Below are 20,796 nucleotides of genomic sequence, written 5' to 3' on the forward strand. Positions count from 1 at the left end.
AAAGTAATTCAACTTGGCAAGTCTGTTACTAACCATTGTTTTTGCAATCTACAAAAGATTAATGATCACTTGAGAAATATTCAAGGAGAGTTCACTCAGTCATTTAAGGTGAGAAAGAAAAGAAGAAAGGAAACTTACTTAGTTCACCTTTTGCTCAAAAGGGCAAGGGTAATCCCTGTTAATGAATCATGATAGTTGCATTTTGCATTTTAAAGGAGAGATTACCCGAGATAACAATCAGAAAAACTCTCAGAAGGAAAACTTTTGAAAAACTGATATGCCTCTACAGGTAGTCCTCACTCAATGAACACAATAGAAACCAGTAACTCTGTCACTGAGAGGCATGGTTGTTAAGCATGACATGATGTAATCATGCTGATCCATTCCAGCTACAGTCACTTTAATGACTGTGGGTCATTAAAGCCACATCACATTCCACGTCTTGAGATTTCCTGCTGGGTTTTCCATTAATTTTGCTTGTTGGAAGTGGATGTGAAGTCACAAATGGCAATTGTGTGACCATGGGACACTGCAACCATCATAAATGCACATCAGTTGCCAAGTGTGTGAATCATGATCATAGAATGATAAGCATGTTGTAACTTTGAGAGCTGGTCACAAGTCTCCTTGAACACGATTGTAACTTCAAACAGTTACTGAATGAATGGTCAGTAAGTGAGAACTACCCTGTGTGTGTGTGTGTGTGTGTGTGTGTGTGTGTGTGTATGTGTTCATATATATAAATACATTCATAAATACATATACATACTTACATACACATAAATACATAAACATATGTCTGTTTTAAGTCTATCTTATCACTACTGTCTAATCTATTTGATAATAACATTTTAGAATCCCAGGAAGATCTAGACCTAGTTGAAATGCAACCTAATCAATACAGCTTTTCCAGTTTTCTACTCTAATTCACAGATAATCAGTAGTTGAAAAATGTGAATGAAATAATTGAAACATGCTCTAATAATAAACGTCAATGAGACTAGACCGTGCCTACAACAACCTGCTTTAGAATTTACAATGAAGATGTTGAAGTGATGGATAGCTTTTGTTTTATAATCATCTCTTAACCGTAAAGGAACTTGAAGTTAAGTATACCACAGGCTAGCATTTGGAAGAAGAGTAATGGAGGCCTTGGAAAAGATATTCAGATGCCAATATCGTAAAACAAAGATCAGAATAATGCACTGAATGGCTTGTGACATTTTACAGGAACAGAAATTGGAGCCCGAAGTACTAGGGTAGAAAAAGTATTGATGCTTTGGAACTTGGTGAAAACTTCTGAGAATACTACAGATGGTCCTTGACTAATAATCACAATTGAGTCCAAAATTTTTGTTGCTAAGTGAGGCATTTGTTAAGTGAGTTTTGCCCCATTTTATGACTTTCATTGCCCTTTATACTTCAAAATGAAATGAATATGCCCTTTATATTTTGAAATGAAATATAAAAACCAAAGAGGAGAAAATACTTATTGGAAGATATGAGTATTCCAGCCAAGCTACAACTTGTCTACATTAAAAAAATGAATATCAGGGGGAAAAAAGAACAGATTATAAGGTTTAAATGAAATGATACTTTAGCAAAATGTTATTAGTCCAAAAATTATTTCATTGCATTATTTCATTGATGAAGACTATGTTATTTGCCAATTTTTTGTTACTGCTGATTTCTAAAAGCTTTCCATATACTGTTTTCAACAAAGCAACTTTGGTCAACACTACATATAATATTGATATTAGTTTATTCTCAGATCTTTAGCCACATAACAGTGATAGTTTTGAAATGAGATCTAAAACGATGTTAAGATTCTTTCTCATTAAGATAATCATTGCAACCTCATTATACTGTATATATATATATCACCAATATATATATATATATATATATATATATATATATATATATATATATATATATATATATATATATATATATATATATATATATATTTATTTGTTTTCTTAAGTTTTCAGGGTACTTACATGTATGGTGTTCGGCTTGGTTCGGGTATTTTCCCACGTCATTGTAGTTCTTTTAAAGTTGTAGCGACGTTTCAGCAGAATCTCATCTGCCATCATCAGGCTTCTGTATAGTGTGTACACTATAGTGTGTACATCAGGCTTCTGTATAGTGTGTACTATATAGTATAGTACACTATACAGAAGCCTGATGATGGCAGACGAGACCCTGCTGAAACGTCGCCACAACTCCAAAAGCACAACTACCATGACGTGGGAAAACACCAACAAAGCCAACGCCACACACACACATATATATATATATATATATATATATATATATATATATATATATATATATATATATATATATATATATATATATATATATATATATGTATGCGTCGCCTCGGCCCGGGCACCTTCCCACGTCATTGCAGTTCTTCTAAAGTTGTAGCAACGCCTCAGCAGAATCTCATCTGCCATCATCAGGCCTCTGTATTGTGTCCGTCTGTGAGTCAGACTTTTACAGTGGTTTCAGATTTGAATTTGGGGCAGCCTATTGCTTTTATTTTTTTATTTTTTTATTTTATTTTTTTAGTGCTTGCACTGGCACTAAGCCAAAAGCACCAGCCTGAAGATGGCGAGTGGGACCTCGCCGAAACGTTGCCTAGATACTTTGAATCTTACGCGGGAGAAAACCCGAATAACCAAAGATCCATATATATATATATATTGGTGAGCCAGATTTCCTCTTACACTTTCCTGGCAGAAAGTATTATAATAATGTAAAAAATTTGCACCTGTTTTTGTAACTGTTAAATGTTTTAAAATTATACTGAAGAAGCAGCCGTCAAACATATTTGATACACAGCATCATTAGAACAGTACATCCAAAGAAGATCCTTCAGATGTTTTTAAGTATAAAAATATTTTGATAAGGAGCTGGAACTTGAAGGAAATATGGAATGTTCTGTGGAGGTTCTTTGAATGTGGAATCCCAGTTGGGAAACTTGTTAGCAACAAGGGCCTCACCCATAGCTTCATTAGTTTCTGATACTAAAATAAATCCTCAGAAGAGTAGTCTGCCCTGTAGCATTGTTGATATGAACATGGAACTGGTTTAGGTCAAAAGCTCCTCTATTCCAACATGTTGAGTCCATTAAATGATAAATGAATGAGCTATTCAGAATTCAAACTAACTGTGACATCCAAACGTAATCCAAGAGGACTTTTTTTTATGTCGTCCAGGGATGAGCAACTTGAAGTGCCAGAATCAAATGTAACCTGGACTTCTTTTATGAAGCATCAAGAACATCCTCCAGTAATTAAAATTGGTTTGTAATTTTTGAAAAGCAAAAGGGGAAAAATCACTCTGGATAACAGCCATATATTTGTGGCTATTTATGTGCCATCATCCTAATGGCTGTATCTGTGGACCATGTAAAAAATGTCCAGTTGATGTCCCATTTATTAAAAGGATGGCTGTCCCTGGCATAGTGATACTTCTGAACGCATATTTTCAAGGGGCTGCTATTTCAATGTGAAGTGGTACTGAGCAATACTCATTGTAATATCGGAGTGAGTCACAGAGTAGGTCTTCTACTCTTCCCGTATTCACTGCAAATTCTGTTACTTAGGAAGAAGAATATATAAAGAAGATGTAAGGGTGGAAGAGGAAAATATAGGTAGTCCTTGGCTTATGATTCATTTAGTGACCATTTGAAGTTATAGTGGCACCGAAAAAAGTGATTTATGACTGTTTTTTACACAACTGCTGCAGCACCCTTGTGGTCACCTGATCAAAATTCGGACACTTGGCAATGGCATGACAGTTGCAGTGTCCTGGAATCCCGTGATCACCTTTTGGGACTTTCTGACAAACAAAATCAAGGGGGAAGCCAGATTCACTTAACAACTGTGTTACTAACTTAACAACTGCAGTGATTCATTTAACAACAATGGCAAGAAAGGTCATAAAATGGGGCAAAACTCACTTAACTATCTTGCTTAGCAATGGAAATTATGAGGTCAATTACGTTTATTAGGTTTTAGGGACTGATGATGTTCTATTTGTGAATGAACATCCTTGGACACAATCCTTGGGAGGAAGTGATACTATGGAATCTGAACGTTTAAGAAAGAGCTACCACACTGATGAGCTGATTGAGAAACCTGAAAACAAAAGTGTTCAGAATTACCTGTTTGAAAACTACTGTTAACCTTCTAAGATTAGGGGATTGTAAGTTGGGCGGTCTTGTCTAATAAAATTCTTGAACTCGATATCTTTCAGCTAGAGGCCGTTGTGCCGTTGTGTTTTTCAGTAATTGCATTCTGTCTTAATTGTAGTAGAAAATCGGTTTGTCTTGTAACTTCTATGACTTATTTCTATTTTTCCTTTCCTTTTTTACAACTTTCTTCCAGGAATTAGCCAAGAGGACACCCACTAAACACCCAGATTATCAAGCGGTATTGAATGCGTTACAGGCAATGAAAACAGTGTGCACCAATATCAATGAGACCAAAAGGCAGATGGAGAAGCTGGAAGCTCTTGAGCAATTGCAGTCTCACATTGAAGGATGGGAGGTATGGTGGAAAGTGGGTAATAGTTCCATTCTAAGCTTTTGGTCATCAAGTAGAATTACCTATAAGTAAAGGAACAAATTTAACTTGGGAAGCTATTTGTTAGTTACCTAATTATTTTGTTTCTGTGGCTTACTTTCTTTAACACGTTAGGTTAGTTCATGAATTAATGTATGAACCGAAAAAGAAAGAAATTAAAGCAAGTTAACATGTTGTACAGTACTTAAAAGCTACAGGAGCTTGCCCATTATGGTTGTAAGTCATGATACCGAGCCGACCCGTTTTTCACAATTTTTTAAAAAGTGGTCATTAAGCAAACTCATACCAGCACGATTCTTTGGAAAGTGATGAGAAAATGTGCACACAAAACATTATTCCTGTCTGCAATGAATGGTTATGAAGCTCACATGAAATAATACGTAATATAGTCTTAATGTGAAGTCCTGTGACTGCAGCTTATTATGTGACTGGTTGATTGGTGGATTGATTGATTGATTATCAAGCTAGTGTCAACTCTTAGTGATCACACAGATAGTTTTTTTTTCTATGATAGTCTATCCCTAACCTGGCTTTTTTATATCTTCCCGTGGTGCACCTATTGTCATTGTAACTAAGTCCATCCACCTTTCTGCTGGTCGCCCCCTTCTTCTCTTTTCTTTCACTGTTCCCAGCATTATAAAGTTCTCAAAGAGCAGGGTCTTCACATAATATGCCCAAAATATGATCATTTATGCCTCGAGTGAGAACTTTGCATCAAAACAAATTCAACATATGATACTGCTGTTGACAAGTAGTTGAGGAAAGATTCCTTGTATTATTCAGGTAACACTTGATGCAGAATAAGATGGTGGAGGTGCTGATTGATTTGGACTTCCAATATTACATATCTAAATGAAGGCAGGCAGGCAGGATTTGCTTAGCTATTATAAAGCTTTGATGGTGTATAGCTCTAAACCAGGGGAAGGCAACTAAGGCTTCTTCATGACCTGTGGACTTCAGCTCCCAGAATTCCTGAATTCTGGGAATTGAAGTCCACAGGTTGTGAAGGGGCCATAGTTGTCCACCTCTGCTTTAAACCATGTTAAAACATTTTACCATGATTTAAATTTTAAATTTATTTTTGTTTACTATTGTCAATTTTGTAGGTTTTTTTATGTTTTATTTTATTCTTTTTATTCTCTGTTTTAGTATTACAATACAGTTTGTCTATCCAATTTTTACATCCCTAATTGAGTTGGTTAAAATTCATTTTATGAATTGAGTATGATTTTTTTTAATTGGACAAAAAGCCATCCAGTAGTAATTTCTGCAAGTGTTTGATAGGCATGAGAATTTGATAGAGGCCACTGATTAAGCAAGAGAAGAGGTTTCCAGTGAGCAAATGTGTTTTTTATTCTACTGTCTAGAATATAATTTGCTAAATGACTTCCTGGACTTATTGGTGTCTGGAGCATCTTATGTTTGAGAAGCTGATGGTTACCAGCCGAAATTCTTTTGCTGGACACATCTGTTAGAAGTCATACAAACTTCCTCATGTTTAGAGTGTTTATTCCACTTTGAGATTGTTTTGTTTTGACTTGTTCATTTTCTCCTTCAGACTTCTTTTTTGGCATCCAACTGGAGCCATGTGGATGATGTCGATATCCAACTATGTAATTTTTATTTTTATTTTTGGATAGCAAGTTGGTCAACGGATAGAATGTTCAGTGTCTGAGCACAAATATAAATCTATTCTGAATTGAGGGTCAGCTTTCAAGTCTCAGAAACTACTTTGCCAACCCAAATCCATTTTTTAAACCTTGTAAGCTGTCCAGGGGCATCTTGTGGTGAAATGGGCAGCAAACAAATGTAATAAACAAAATAATAAATTAATCCAGGATAGTAATGGGCTACCAACAGTAATAATAAGAAAACAATTGAGATTGGCTAGGATAGTAGTGGATTAATAGCAGTAATAATAAGGAAACAAATAGGATTGCTGTGAGGATTTAAATGGAGCACAACAAAGATTCTGAGAATTAGAAGAATTTCTGATATGTTTAACAGGATTTTCTTTTAGGCAAACGAAAGCTTCTTGCTGATTTATTCCGTTGTATGGAGAATTCAAAATGTAACTTCATGTACTTCTAAAAGTTTGCCTATATTACAAGCTGATCTTAATTTAATATACTTTGTGTAGCCAGAAAATAATAGAACCAGAAGGGATGTTTCTTCTATTTTCCTCAGAAGAAGTAAAGAAGGAAAATCCCTAAATATATTGTACTTTTAAAAAAGAAAAATCAATATAGAGAGCGAGCTGCAATAATACATGATATCAGAGTTATTCTTATATTTCATATTCATGGTCCTTTTTTCATATTTACTTTACTTTCGGCTCTAATGGAGTACTTTCTATTTTCTATCAGTAAGGGCATGCTGAACACCTGATGATCTGAATGTTGATGTTTTTGAATTTTTCTGTATATTGGGTTATATCAGTGCTGTATATTTAGCCCATGTTTTGGTGGAGTTTAATGTTAGGATGAGACTAGAAGCTTCGCATAGACAAATAATTCCCATTTCTATTAGTAAAATCAATTAAAAGTTTAGAAAACAGGCTGAAATTTCACCATCAATATTTGCCTATTATATTGCCAAGTTTCAATGGTATTTCCTTGGGGAGCAGAGGGACAAAAATAAATAGCTTATGTGGGTTGCGTGCAGCCTGTGATCGCCTTTTCTTTGTTTAGATCTGAGTGAGGTGCATCACATTTGTTTACCAAACACATTTTCTGTAACCTTGCTTGCCAATTATAACCAAGTTCCAGTCTTTGATTTATTTGGATAGCTAAGTATTACTAAGCATGGATGCAGATTCATGAATTTCAAACAAGATATGAAAATTATACTATTTAAAATAGCTTTCCTCAACTGGTTTGTTAGACTAAATCCTCATTGTCTATTGAACACATCTGGAAGATTCTGGTTTAGGAAAAACTGATTTTTAAGAACTGGAAATATTTTACACATGTATCTGAATAACTATAGTCTATATGACATAGACTATAAAAAAAGTTGATAGGTGGATCGAACAGGCCTACTCAATTCAGAATCATTCTTGTATCACACATAGGTACAGCCTAATTTATTTCAAATAAGTGTTATGGAATCCTGAACTCAAAACCAGCAGGTTCTTCTAAATCAGCGGTCTTCAAACTTGGCAAATTTAAGACTTGTGGACTTCAGCTCCCAGAATTCTTTTTTTTTTAAATTAAGTTTTATTTGGGTTTTCACACATACAAAATACAAGTAAAACATCTTTTTTGAAAATAGCATGGTCCCGGGTTGAACTTCTTTATATAGACACAAAACTCAATTTCATGCTCCTTTTTGTGTTCTATTCCATATCTTATACTATTCTACATTTTCTATATAGTTTTTCCCCTCTTTTAATTTTCTCAATTTTATTTTGATTATCTCATCTCAATTCAAATCATTATATTTATACTTTTGTCTGTTCTGTTTCAATTTCATATTATCTTTTCTCATTAAACAAATTTTCTCCTGTAGTTACTAATTGGAGTATGACACCTTTATATCTTTTAATTACATCCATTCAACTCTTATTTAAACTTCAATATATACCTTAAGGTTATGACCTTCAATATAATACATAATACATAACTTCCAATTGAATTCTGCTTGGTACATTCTTATAAGACACACTATATTCTTAAAAAAAAGATTATAAATATATGTAATTATAAACCCTCATTCCATTCCAATTCAGTTCTATCATTAATAATCATTAAAATCTTAACATCTTTAACACTTCTTTTCAATTAAATATCATACTTCCTTAAAGACACATATAATCTCCATAATTAATTTTTCCCTTATTTCTCTTCACATATGTTTTGTAAATCATTAAATATTTATTTTGTTACATTTGTTTATTGACAAGCATTCCACTGAATTACAATAGCTATTTTATCAAACATTTTAATCATACATTGATTCATATTTTCTAAAATTATTTCTGTTTCTAATATAACAATACTATCTTATGTACCTTTGCAGAATCCCTTTTTCCCTTAAATTTTCACCCATTATCTCTAAATAGGCCCTGTTTCTCTATATTTTGTTTCTGTCCTTTATAACTTCTTTTCCTTTCTTTCTTCCCTCTCTTCTTCTCCCCCACCCTTTTACCCCCTTGTCTCTCTTGTTCTAATTCTCTCTTCTGCATTTCCCTCTTCTGTTGCTTTCTGATTTTATACTTATTTTTCACTCTATTTTTTTGCAGTTGTTTTTCCCAATCTTAAACTATCCATTCTCTTTCCCCCTTTCCTTTTTCCCCCCCATCTAAGATTACTTGCTCATTAAAGATGGCTTCTTCTTTGTCGCAATCTTCTTGTTCTGCAGGCATTTCTTGTTGTTTCTCATAATTCCAAATCTCCATTTCTAAAAACTGAAATACGAAGCCAAAAGAACCTCTCCCTTCTTGTGCATCTTTGTACTTTTTAAGTTCCATTTTCAGTTCTTCTAAAAGTGGAGCCATTTTAAACAGTTTTAAACAACCACCCGATTGATTTTAGTCATTCAAATTCAATAACCAAAAATCCAGAAATCATCAAGTAATCCAAATAGTCCCAAGTTATTTCTTCTTATTTCTTTTTCCACTTTCTCTTCCTGAGGTTTTTGTTGCGATATTTCAGTTAAAATGTATCTTTTGGAAGTCTTGTTGAGATTTTGCTGTAAGTTCTTTTTAATTCCAGGCAGTCTCCTCCCTTCCAGATCCTGCCCTTTTATTCTTTTTCTCTCTTTTCCTGTTTTCAAAAGCTTTTGATTATCCAGAAATCTTTATTATCCCTTTGACTTTTTATTTTCAGCATTAAATGCCTATTAATGTCAAAGTGGATTTTTTTCCAGTTAAGTCTCTTAGCTGTCAGTGTAGGAAAAGGAGAAAAAAAAAACCCAAATCTTTTCCCTTTTCTCTCTCCTTCGCAGCTTAAAAATCTTCTTAGGGAACAATGTTATTGTTTTTTTTTAATAGTTTCAATTCCAGGGTATCTTATTTGTTGTTTTTGCTGTTTGACCCGGTCAACCAAAACTTTCTCTTCTTATCTTCCTCCTGCACATTCTTTTCCGGTCGAGTTCTTCTTTGTGGTGGCCATTTCTGACCACCGCTATAACCGCCTTCGGGAAAGGGAGTAATGGCCAGCTGGGGAGGAGAGATGCGGCTCTCCTCAACCCTGCAGGCAGTCTCCCCCCTCTTCACTACCTCTACAGGGTGGCTTAGCCCCAAAACCAGCCGGCTCGGGGCGCTCCAGCAGCGAGCACGGATCGAAGCCTTGCAGAGACGAGGTTTCGGTCTGTCACCGAAGAAGCTCAAACCGGAAGTCCAGCTCCCAGAATTCTTGAGCTAACATGACTAGAGGAGGAATTCTGGGAGTTTTCTAAACAAGTCTTAAAGCTGTCAAGTTTGAAGACTCCTGTTCTAAATAGAGTTGAGAATGTGGCATAGTAGTTAGTAATGTACCCATGAGACTGAACTGTGAGCCAGGAAGTTCCTGATTTAAATCAGTGTTTCACATTTGATACCAATTCAGCAAATAATGTGAAGAAAGCTAGTCTCTCTAAGCTTCATCTTTTTTTTTGCGCACTTATGTGAATGCTTCCTGTTGATGTGATGTTCCTTCGCCTTACCACTACTACTAATAGTATTTTATTAAATCTCCAGAATTGGTTATAGTTTACCTACCCAGCCACTACCCCACTTCTGCTAGCGTGGGCGTATCAAAATATATAAGAAAAGATTTTGCTGATGTGGTTTGTGTTTCACAATTCTGGACTAATTTTTGTCTTTTTTCCTAGGAAGACATCAGTAGGTCATATTAATCTAATATACTTCCTTAGTCTGGTTTGCACTGCAGATAAGGAAGTTAGACCCTGCCAAATACATTGCAAAATAAGTGTAGTTTACATATAGTGACTTCCAACCTTCATCACAAGTAGTAAAAAATTTAGTGACTGTTCATTCCCTCCAAGGTTGCAAACAATTTATTGCTTCATCCCTTATTGCATCCCTTATTTATAGGCAAATCCATAAAACTTCACTGTTTCAGTCTTAGTGTCAGCAGGAAATCCATAAAATATTGCCAAAAGCAAAAACATGTCTTGTTTTAACTTCAGTCAGATAATTTTAATCCATTCAAATATTTCATTTCTGTTCATTCTTCTTTGTCCTATCACACAGAATTCTTCAGGTCTTTAACACAGTGTTCCTCAACCTGTGTGGCTCGGCAACCCAGCTTGGGCAGGAGACCGCTGTCCTGTGATCTCTTGTGGGGAACAACTGTCAGGAGCATACGTTGGCAATCTAGTGTCCGCTCCTAAACCAGAAAGATTTCAAGGAACAGGTCTATTTACTGGTTCCTTGGTCTTTGCTGCAATCATTGGCTTCACTTTTGCAGAGATGTCTTCAGTCCACTATTCCCCCTCCGCGTGCCCCCCAAGATTAAACAGTAGTCAAGAGGCAGCTGAGTCCACAGGAAAAAAAAATGAGAGAATGGCAAATGTCTCAGAAGGGACTACCTTTAGCTTCTTGGACTGTAAAAGCGAAGAAGGGAAGATGTATTTTCAAGACTTTCAAGATTCTGTTAATGTAACCTTACAACAAAGTGGTATTAGTTCATCTGGCTGTGTTTCTGCATCTTATGGAAATTGCCGAAGACCTTTGCCAAATATACTGTAGTGAGTTGGTATAGCTAAAAGGCTTCAATAAATGAGGATATTTGTAGCTCAAGGTTGAAATGGGGGATCCTTGGTGCTTTCTCAACTTGTTTTTTTTCTTGCAGACATTTCATTAACCAAACTAGGTAACATAATCAGTGCTCCTCAATGAGCATCAATGTTCTTTTTATCAATGAAAATACGTTTTTTTTCCTCCCATTGGTGGAATTTGTCTCCTTTTTGTACACCCCAGTTTATCTGTTGGTTTCTGGGCAGTGATAAGTAAAGCCCTTTCTACTCTTCGGCTTTTAAACAATTATTTCAATGTTTTTATAACTTTACTCTGTTTTATTTTACAATTGGTTTTACTTTGCCTTTATGTATTATTGCTCTCTTGCTAGGCTTTTTATACGTTTTTCAAATATCTATGTATGCAGCTTAGCGAATTCTGGTTACTGAATAGTTGAAATGTATATAAAATTAAAACAAATCTTAGCAAATATCTTGTCTGGAGGGTGCTAGGGTAGAGAAAGTTAATTTACTTTTTAAAATTTGATTTTTTTGACAGATGATATTAAAAAAGGAACACTAACAACAGAATTAGTCAAATAATTTCTAAGCAGCAGTTACTGTGAAAGATGGATTTGATTAACATTGAGATTCCAGAATTCTGATAATATGTTCTGTAATGGGATAGAATCCTGAAATAGTTCTTTTTTATTCTAGGGCTCCAACCTGACAGACATTTCGACACAGCTTCTGCTTCAAGGAAACTTACTAAAAATCTCAGCTGGAAACATCCAGGAGAGAACATTTTTTCTTTTTGATAACTTGCTTGTTTATTGCAAGCGGAAATCCAGGTAAATTCACTGTCTATGTTCTTTGCTCAGTTTCCTTAATAATAAATACATGGAAATAAATGTTTTATGTTGTTTCTCCTCCATGCTGCATCGAGAGCCCAGGATGGGTTGACTCCTTCCTATGACGTCATTTAGCTGAGTCTGTACTAAGATATAAAAGCCAGCCCCCGGAAGAGACCCCAACTTTTGACTCAGCTCCTTTCAGTCAGTAGCTGTGTCTCTGAAAGCTTCCGTTAGATAACACTCACCAGCGATCTTCAGTGCCGTTTTTTGGTGTGATGAGCCGGACGAGGACCCACCCGTGGACATGCAAGCTTTGGTATGTCCCATCCTGGGCTCGATGCAGCATGGAGGAGAATGGGCGTTGGTAGAAGTTACCCTGAACGCCCTTTCTGTCTATGCTGCGAGAGAGCCCAGCCCCTCCCTTGATTCGTCCGGAGAGGGTAAGTCATATTTCTGTATTCATTTGTGCTTTCAGAGACACCTTTCAGTCTGTCAAGTATCTTCGCCAAAGCTGGGGTCTCTTCCGGGGGCTGGCTTTTATATCTTAGTACAGACTCAGCTAAATGATGTCATAGGAAGGAGTCAACCCATCCTGGGCTCTCTCGCAGCATAGATAGAAAGGGCGTTCAGGGTAACTTCTACCAACTTCTACCAACGCCCATTCTTTTTCTCCCCCAATTCTTATAAAGACCCAACTTACATCTTGAGCTTTAAGGCTCAGAGGTATGACTTTAGCAAAGAAGTGGGCAATCTTACCTTGGCCTGGGACTCTAATTTTTGGGGAGAGGGGGCGAAAGCCACAGGGATGAAGCTGAGACCAAGTTTTTATATGCAAAGTGAAGAAGTGTAGGACTCCTTTGTTTTGTTGTTGTTTTAAAATAAGCTTTTATTTACAAAGAAGGATTCTGAGGGTCCATGGTGCTGTCTGAGTTTGATGGTTTTCTTGGAGATGTTTCATTATCACTAAGTATAGCATCATCAGTGTTAAAAGAAGTGGGATTGTTTTGTTGGCTTGCCCTGTCAGTGTTGGTGGGTGTTTCCTTGATTAAGTTGTTGCTTCCTGTTACTTAGTTTGTCTGTGTTGGTTGTTCGTTGATTGGGATATTGTTTATGTAAGAAGGATTCCTGTTTCTTTTTATACTATGCTAAGCATATTCTCATGTATTTCTCTTAAAACATCAAGAAATACTATTTTTTATTTGATATTTTTGGGCAATCATGATCAAGGAGGATTCGGGGATAACAGTTCAGAATGTAGGTTGGAGTTTAGAATGGTCATATTCTTGTGTTGGAATTTATTTATTTTTATTTAGAAAATGTTTACAGCTATCCATCTTAAATACATTATGTAGTGGTGAGCAGCCCACATAAAACAATAAAAAAATCATAACCAATTAAAATAATCAACACAAGAAGCAAATAACCAAGACACAGATGCCCTGGTTCTAATACTTGGGGGAAAAAACAGGTTATAACAGTCCTCTTGGAAGGCTAAGAGAGACAATACCTTGTGAACCTGAAACTGAAAAGCTGGAATCTGGTGTGCATGGCAGGAATACTCTGTACTGAAACTGGGTCACATAATTGGAAAAGACCTGAAAACAGGTGGGTTTGTAGAAGCAAAGTGAAATCAGACATGCAGGCAAAAATGTTTTGGAGACTTTTTGAAACTTGAGATGAAACAACACAAGTGAATTAAAACATCTTAGGCATTAAAGCATTTTAGGCAAAAAAAGTGAGGTAGCAATAATGTCACTAGAATCATATAATAATTTCTAAATGTAATTATTCCTTTCTCTCTCTCTTTCTTTCTCTCAACAAGCTGTGCTATAAATGTAGGCTGCAGGGAAGAAGACTGATAATGACTTAAGCAGCATTACCATATTTTGGATGCATCCTCTGGCCCTTTTCTATGTATGATGCAAGAATTGAGGGGAAAATAATGAAAGGGAAAATAGACATAAACAATGAAGAGTCAGAAGGGGAATCCAAACAGCAACTCAGCCCAGATGTAGGGAAAAATTTAATGTCATTCACAGAAAATCAGCCTTAATTGACTGACTATGAATGAGGATTGGACTTTCCTCTTGCAGCTTCCAAGATCCTGCATTTAACTCTAAAATCTGCATATTTTATTGAAGTATGATTCTTGCGTGATCTTGCATAACTGTGTGGGCCTTAAAACATGCTTATGACAACTTGCAAATGCTGTTGAAAATTAATATAATAGATTACTCAGTTTTCATATTCATTTCCCTTTTGCTTGGGAAAGTAGGCTTGACTGAGGACTGATATTAGGTACTCATCTGATCTGGTGGGCGATCCAAAAGGAATGTCTCCCCCCTTGGGGAAGGCATGCATCAGACTAATTGGGAAGAATCATGCTATCTAAGATTGGGGGTGTACAGGTAGCTCTAGGTTATCCCACTAGCCTCATTCATGCTGTCTCCTTTCCTTTCAAGTGATATTTAAGTGGGAGGGAGGACATGGATTGGAGTAAAGCTAATAATGTTGGTGACCTGTAGGATGAGTTTCTGCTGGCTTTATTCATACTTCTAAATGAATTTAAGAGCATCTTCCTTTAAAGAGGAAGGACAAAGCATGGGTGAAATAGAGCAGTAATAGTAAAAAGAGGAAAATACCCACTCAAAAGGTCTGTAGGTCAGTTAGGAACAGAATAGACTAATAGGATAGTGATTCTTCATACTATAGTAGCCTTCCCTAACTAACCTAGATCCTATGTATTGGACAAGGTCATCCCACGGCCAGAAATGCCATTGATTCCATGTGGTAAAGCAAAAGCATCCTCTATCCTTTACTAGTAGATTTTGACTTCCTCCTCATTCATTGGAGTCTTCCTGAGTCTTTCTTTTTCAGCCCCCCCCCCCATTTTTTTTTCCTGCTTCAGTTTAGTAGTTTGGATTAATACAGCCCTTCCCTTTCTGCAGGCAGTTTTCCCAGAACACTGAGTTTGGGAAACAAAATGTTCTATTGCCTTTTGAGAGAGTGCTCTTGTTTGTACAGAACAGGCATCAGTGAGCAAGTTTTCTGCAGTTTGGCTTGGAGATCGATATGGCGGCTCTGACACTTTCAGTTCCCCAAAGAATTTGTGTTTATATTTCCTGTAATTCCAAAGCAAGCTTTGTCCCATTCTCCAGAATCTGATTTTCATTAAAAATAGAGGAGTTTTCTGCATGCTACCTCTATTTAAGAGATATATTTAGATGTGGCAAAGCTGCTATAATTTGTGATGGTTTATCTCTCTCTGTCTGCTGTTTAAATTCAGTGCAGAATGAAGCTGAATGTCTACCACGTGCTGGAGTTAGTTAGCATCAGGCTTCAATAAGTGACATACTAATCAGCTACAGTGTCCAAATATAGAACTTTATAACAAGTTTATACAGTGGAAAAATGTTTAATGTCAACTATACCTCAGTGTTCTATGATGTATGGATGTCTAGGCTGGTATTAGAGCCACGTTTCCATGCTGTAGCCCCAAAGATCATGGTATACATAGCAATAGCACTTAGACTTATATACAGCTTTATAGTGCTTTACAGTGCTCTCTAAGCTGTTTACAGAGTCAGCATATTTTCCCCAACACTTTTGGGTCCTCATTTTACCCACCTTGGAAGGATGGAAGGCTGAGTCAACCTTGAGCCTGGTGAGATTCGATCTGCCAAATTGCAGGCAGCTGGTTGCAGCAGAAGTAGCTTGCAGTACTGCATTCTAACCAGTGCACCACCGAGGCTCTTACATATAGATAGACTAGAGCCAAATTTACAGGATTGTTTCATGGGTCTTTTGATTCATTATCAAGTGACCCCAAAAGAAGGTTGCAGTATTTGAGGGAGAAAAGCTACAATATTTTCTTTGCCTACACAGTGCAGTTACCCACATGTAACTGAAACGATGTTCTTTGCATCATGGATAGAAATGTCCACATCCATACACGTATGTGTGTAGGATTGTTGGGGGGGGGGGCAGTTAGAATTTATTGCTGTAATTTGGGTAACACAAATTTACTTACTCGCACATTCTGTTTTGCAGTTCATCATGTAAAATCACTGATTTACTTGCCGCCTGCTCATCCTTTAAAAAATAGACTTTATGCTTTTGTGTTGCTTGCTGTTTCAAAAATACAAACTGCTTCAAATGGAATTTAGTCTGGTGGATACAAATGATTTGATATTGTAAAATAAAAATGAAATCAAATATTTCATGGTGGCAAAGTGGTAACAATGCAGTACTGCAGGCTTTGAGTTTGAGTCTCACTAGCTCAAGGTTGACTCATCCTTCCATCCTTCCGAAGTCTGTAAAATGAGGACCAAGATTGCTGGCAGCAATATGCTGACTCTGTAAACTGCTTAGAGAGGGCTGTAAAGCACTGAAGTGGTATATAAGTCTAAGTGCTATTGCTATTATGGCCATAGACCAGCATAAAAATAAGATTTTTTAAAATGGTATACTCCCCTCCTTGCCCCATTCCCTGACGTAACTCTAAGAGGATCATCTTTAATTGACACATGATGATGGGACAGCAAAAACAGAAGCACACAATCTATAATATTCAAAACCTTTATTTACACTTAGTAGGTCAACCCAAACAAATAGCTATGAAGATTTCTGTTCTGCCATAGCTCAGCTTCTTCTCAGGATCTTCAAGAATGCCTCTCCAAAGAAGGGCATGTTTATATTTAGTATCGCATTTTATCTGTTCATGCTTAAAAAGACAAAGGTGAAAAGGCTTGTCAGAACCTTGGACAGATCTCTATGAAGTTTGCAAAATACTGTAAACTCTTCCAAAACAATAACAACAAGCGAACAAAAACTTTGTTATTTCAGTCCTTCACCTCAAATGTCTATGGAGATGTTCAGTTATCCAGGTCATGCAAAGCATCCAAAGATGCTTTTTCAAGAGGCAAATGAATTTTCTTTGTTTTTCTTGAAGACATTTTGCTTCTTTGAAAAAGCTTCTTAGATAAGAAGCTTAACATCTCCTGGGAAAACAAAGAAAGTCCAATTGCCTCTTGAAAAAGCATCTTTGGGACTTGACCCCAAATGCTCTCCATAATTATCATGTAGCCTCCAACTTTCCATTTTTGAGGAAGATTGTGGAGAAGGTAGCCAGTCTGCAGTTGATTATAATCCTGGAAAAGTGGATTATTTAGATCTTTTTCAGTCAAGTTTCAGGCCAGGATTTAGTATTGAGGCAGCCTTGGTGATGCTGTAGATGTCTGTGGTGGAGCTGAGGTAGGGGTGGTACATCTATCCTGTTACTCCTTGATTTCTCAGTGCCTTTCAGTTCCATCAATAGTGGTGTCTTTCTAACCATCTCCATGTATTGGGGATAGAGACCATTGTTTTATAGAAGTCTCAGGTAGAGTGCTGGAACGTTCTATCCTCTCTCCCTTTCTTTTTAACATCTACATGAAACAGCTGGGCGAGGTCATCTGCTGGTTTAGGGTTTGGTATCATCAGTAAGCTGATAACACCCAGTAATACCTTTTGACACCAGGCCATCTGAATGAGACTGTTGAGCTTCTGTCTTGAGGCAGGGTGTAAATGGGGAAGAACTGTCTCTGACTCTTTCCTATTAAGGCTGTGTTTGGGGCATCTAGATCTGGGAAAATTTTGGAGGGGGTAGCATTTCCTCTGTCAAGAGTAACATGCAATCTGAGGGATCTTCCTGGATTCAAAGTTTTTGCTCAATGGAACAATTGCGTCCAGAAAGGCCTTTACACAGTTTTGTTTGGCATGACAGTTGTCCTCTCTCCTAGATCAGGAAACCTTTCAGACACCTCACAGCTTGACAAATGTCATGCACTATATGTGGTGCTGTCCTTGAAGACCATCTGAAACCTAAAAACTTTATTTATTAAACTTATTTATAAGATTTATGTGACTGACCGTTTTAAAACAAAACTCTGGGCAGTTCACAATTACAACCCGACCAGAATGCTGAGGCATACCCATGTAACATATCAGCTCCACAAGATGAAAGAATGCCTGTTTGTTTCCAGGTGCATTTCCAGGTGCAGTTCATTTCCTAGAAAGCCTTATGCAGTTTAGGCTTGGTTACTTGAGGGACCACCCATAGTATCTACTAGATGATTTGATCAAACAGGATTGCCATAGTCCTGATTCCTTCAATTAAACAATACTATACACCTTGGAAGTGCACTATTTTGCAATAATATCTATCCTCTGAAATGAGGTCTCCCCCAAGATCATGATACCTATTCTGTAGGTATTTCAGAAGGTTTTTGAAGTCCTGGTCTTTGGTGAAAGGGATTGAAGTCCCCTTCTGCAGGTTTGCTTCTTCTGTTGCCTGTGTTTTGTCATCTTTTGCTTCTTTGTTTTTATCGTTGTCACCTATAGTGATGTGCTGCAATGGTATTAAACAATGATTTTAAAAGGTAGGTGGACAAGTTTATGTTCTACTTGTGTGCTTCTCAGAGGCATCTTGGCCAGCTTTGAGGGGGAAGATAATGCTGATCTACATTGAGTTTGATCCAGCAGGATGCTTATTATTCAGTTCTACCTGTTATCTACTTTTAGCAGCATCCAGAATCTCTGCTGAAATTAAATCTTCTGACTTGGCATCCTTTTTTGGTTGATCCTTGAGAAGTTTTGTCTTAAATCAAATTAAACAACCACTAAACAAAAGCAATTGAGAGATGGGCAAATACATAAATCAATACAATACAAGAATGCATACTTGCACACATACATATATAACTAACTAACTACTTTAATATTACTATGGTTTCAGATCCTGTCATAAAGATGGGTTGTATTTTTAGTTGCCAACTGTTGCTTTGCCATCTGTCACTACGTGCTTGTATCATTTCCTTTATTAAATACTCCTCCACAAAAGGTTTATGATAGTGTTTATGGTTACGTGGTTACCAGTACAGGAGGTGGCAAATGTACTCCTATCCCTATCCCAATTTCAGTGGCAGGATGTTTGTAAGGGGCAAATTGTTGTGTTGAAACTGTCCAATACTTAATAAACATATTTGTTCACTATATATTCATTAACTACAGAGTTGCTGGGAAGAAAACATCTAAGCGTACTAAGTCTATCAATGGATCCCTCTACATTTTCAGAGGGCGAATAAACACAGAAGTAATGGAGGTTGAGAATGTGGAAGATGGGACAGGTAAGGACCAATTGATTTTGTCTCAAAAGGACAAGGCAGTGATGTTCTTCCATTTGACTCTTAATGGAATTGTACACATCTTTTCAGACGTGATTTTGGGCTGGGGGTGTCTTCCTGAATTCACAACTCTGGCTCAATTTATGAGGTGATGGCTGTGGTATGGTTGCAGCATCCCGTGGTCATAAGGTCATCATTTGTGACCTTCTGCCTGCTTTTCCATTGGCTCTGCTTGTTGGAAAACATCAGTGAAGATTGCAAATGGCAATCAGATGACTGTGACATATTGCAGGGTCCTAATTGTGAGCCAGTTGCCAAGTGTCTGCATTGTGATCATGTGACAACAGCTGTGCTGTGATGGCTGCATGTGAGGACCTATGGCAAGGCTTCCACATTTAGCACCATCATAACTTTGAATGCTCATTGAATGAGTGGTTGTTCAATGAGGATCACCTGTACATATTAATGTTGCTTATATTGCATGTATATTTATTCCACTGGAGTTAGGTGGCCAATAAGTTTAAATGAATAAGCAAATGTTATTATTTTTGAGGGTGTTGTCTTTAGTTTATGAAATGATTTTGCATGTTAGCTGCTCCGAGTCTTCAGGAATGGGTGCATAGAAATTAAGCAACTAAGTAAGCAAACAATGAACAAGCCTATTTCATTTGTCAGAGAAAAATCCAGTTGTTTTCTTGGCAGGCATCACTTTAGTTTGGATTGAATTATCTGCATTTCTGAAGTGGTATTTAAATTCCAAGTCTCTGTTAATATATTTAACTAGGTCTGGTAAAGATCTAGAAAATCCATCCCCAGAATATACAAAGATTGGCAACTCTTAACTTGGCTAATTATAGTTAGTTGGTAGTTCATTTTAGGAGTCCTAACCCCTAAAATGTGTTAATTCAGTCACCAGATTAAGCCAAGGATCTGAAAATTAATGTAGTTCAATCTGTACCAATGCAAAAACTGTGCCACTAAAATATAATTGATTTTGAACTTCCTTAAAATTAAAAACAATTCAGACCAAGTGTTTTCTTTTTGGTATCAGTAACCATCAGATGAAGCTGAAAGTTCACTCTATCACTTGATATAATAAATACCTTCTCATTAATCACTTTCTTACCTGATTTTGGAGTAGTCTCAGTATTTTCACACAAAAAGTATTTCAGTTCAAACTTTTGGAACATCTATCTAGCTGTTTCTATTACTACCATAGAAAAGGGACAATGGTGGAGCCCAGGTTGAATTTATTTTCCTTTTAAGCTCCAGATTTGCACTAACTCTCTTCTTGGTACATTTGTGCTTTTGTAGCAGATTATCACAGTAATGGTTATACAGTAACAAATGGATGGAAGATACACAACACTGCCAAAAACAAATGGTTTGTCTGTATGGCCAAGACAGCAGAGGACAAACAGAAATGGCTGGATGCTATAATCAAGGAACGGGAACAAAGAGAAAGTAAGCTTGTGGCTGACACTTTTTATATTTTAG

General features: G+C 36.7%; 1 protein-coding gene across 2 annotated transcripts in view; it reads left to right on the forward strand.

Annotated features, from left to right (window-relative positions):
* The window catches only part of PREX1 (phosphatidylinositol-3,4,5-trisphosphate dependent Rac exchange factor 1), a 228,435-nt gene that overhangs the window by 132,624 nt on the left and 75,015 nt on the right, over positions 1–20,796 (forward strand). The window contains exons 6-9 of one of the 2 annotated variants that reach the window (XM_087959300.1): positions 4,404–4,565; positions 12,000–12,133; positions 19,187–19,302; positions 20,614–20,763. In XM_087959300.1, the coding sequence (XP_087815426.1) occupies positions 4,404–4,565; positions 12,000–12,133; positions 19,187–19,302; positions 20,614–20,763 (562 nt within the window). Of the gene's footprint in view, positions 1–4,403; positions 4,578–11,999; positions 12,134–19,186; positions 19,303–20,613; positions 20,764–20,796 lie in introns of both variants that reach the window. The other variant, XM_087959299.1, reaches the window with a different exon arrangement.

This window comes from Notechis scutatus, chromosome 3 (genome assembly GCF_049901735.1).
Source record: "Notechis scutatus isolate UNSWTSFEM ecotype Mainland chromosome 3, rNotScu1.2, whole genome shotgun sequence".
Taxonomy (NCBI): domain Eukaryota; kingdom Metazoa; phylum Chordata; class Lepidosauria; order Squamata; family Elapidae; genus Notechis; species Notechis scutatus.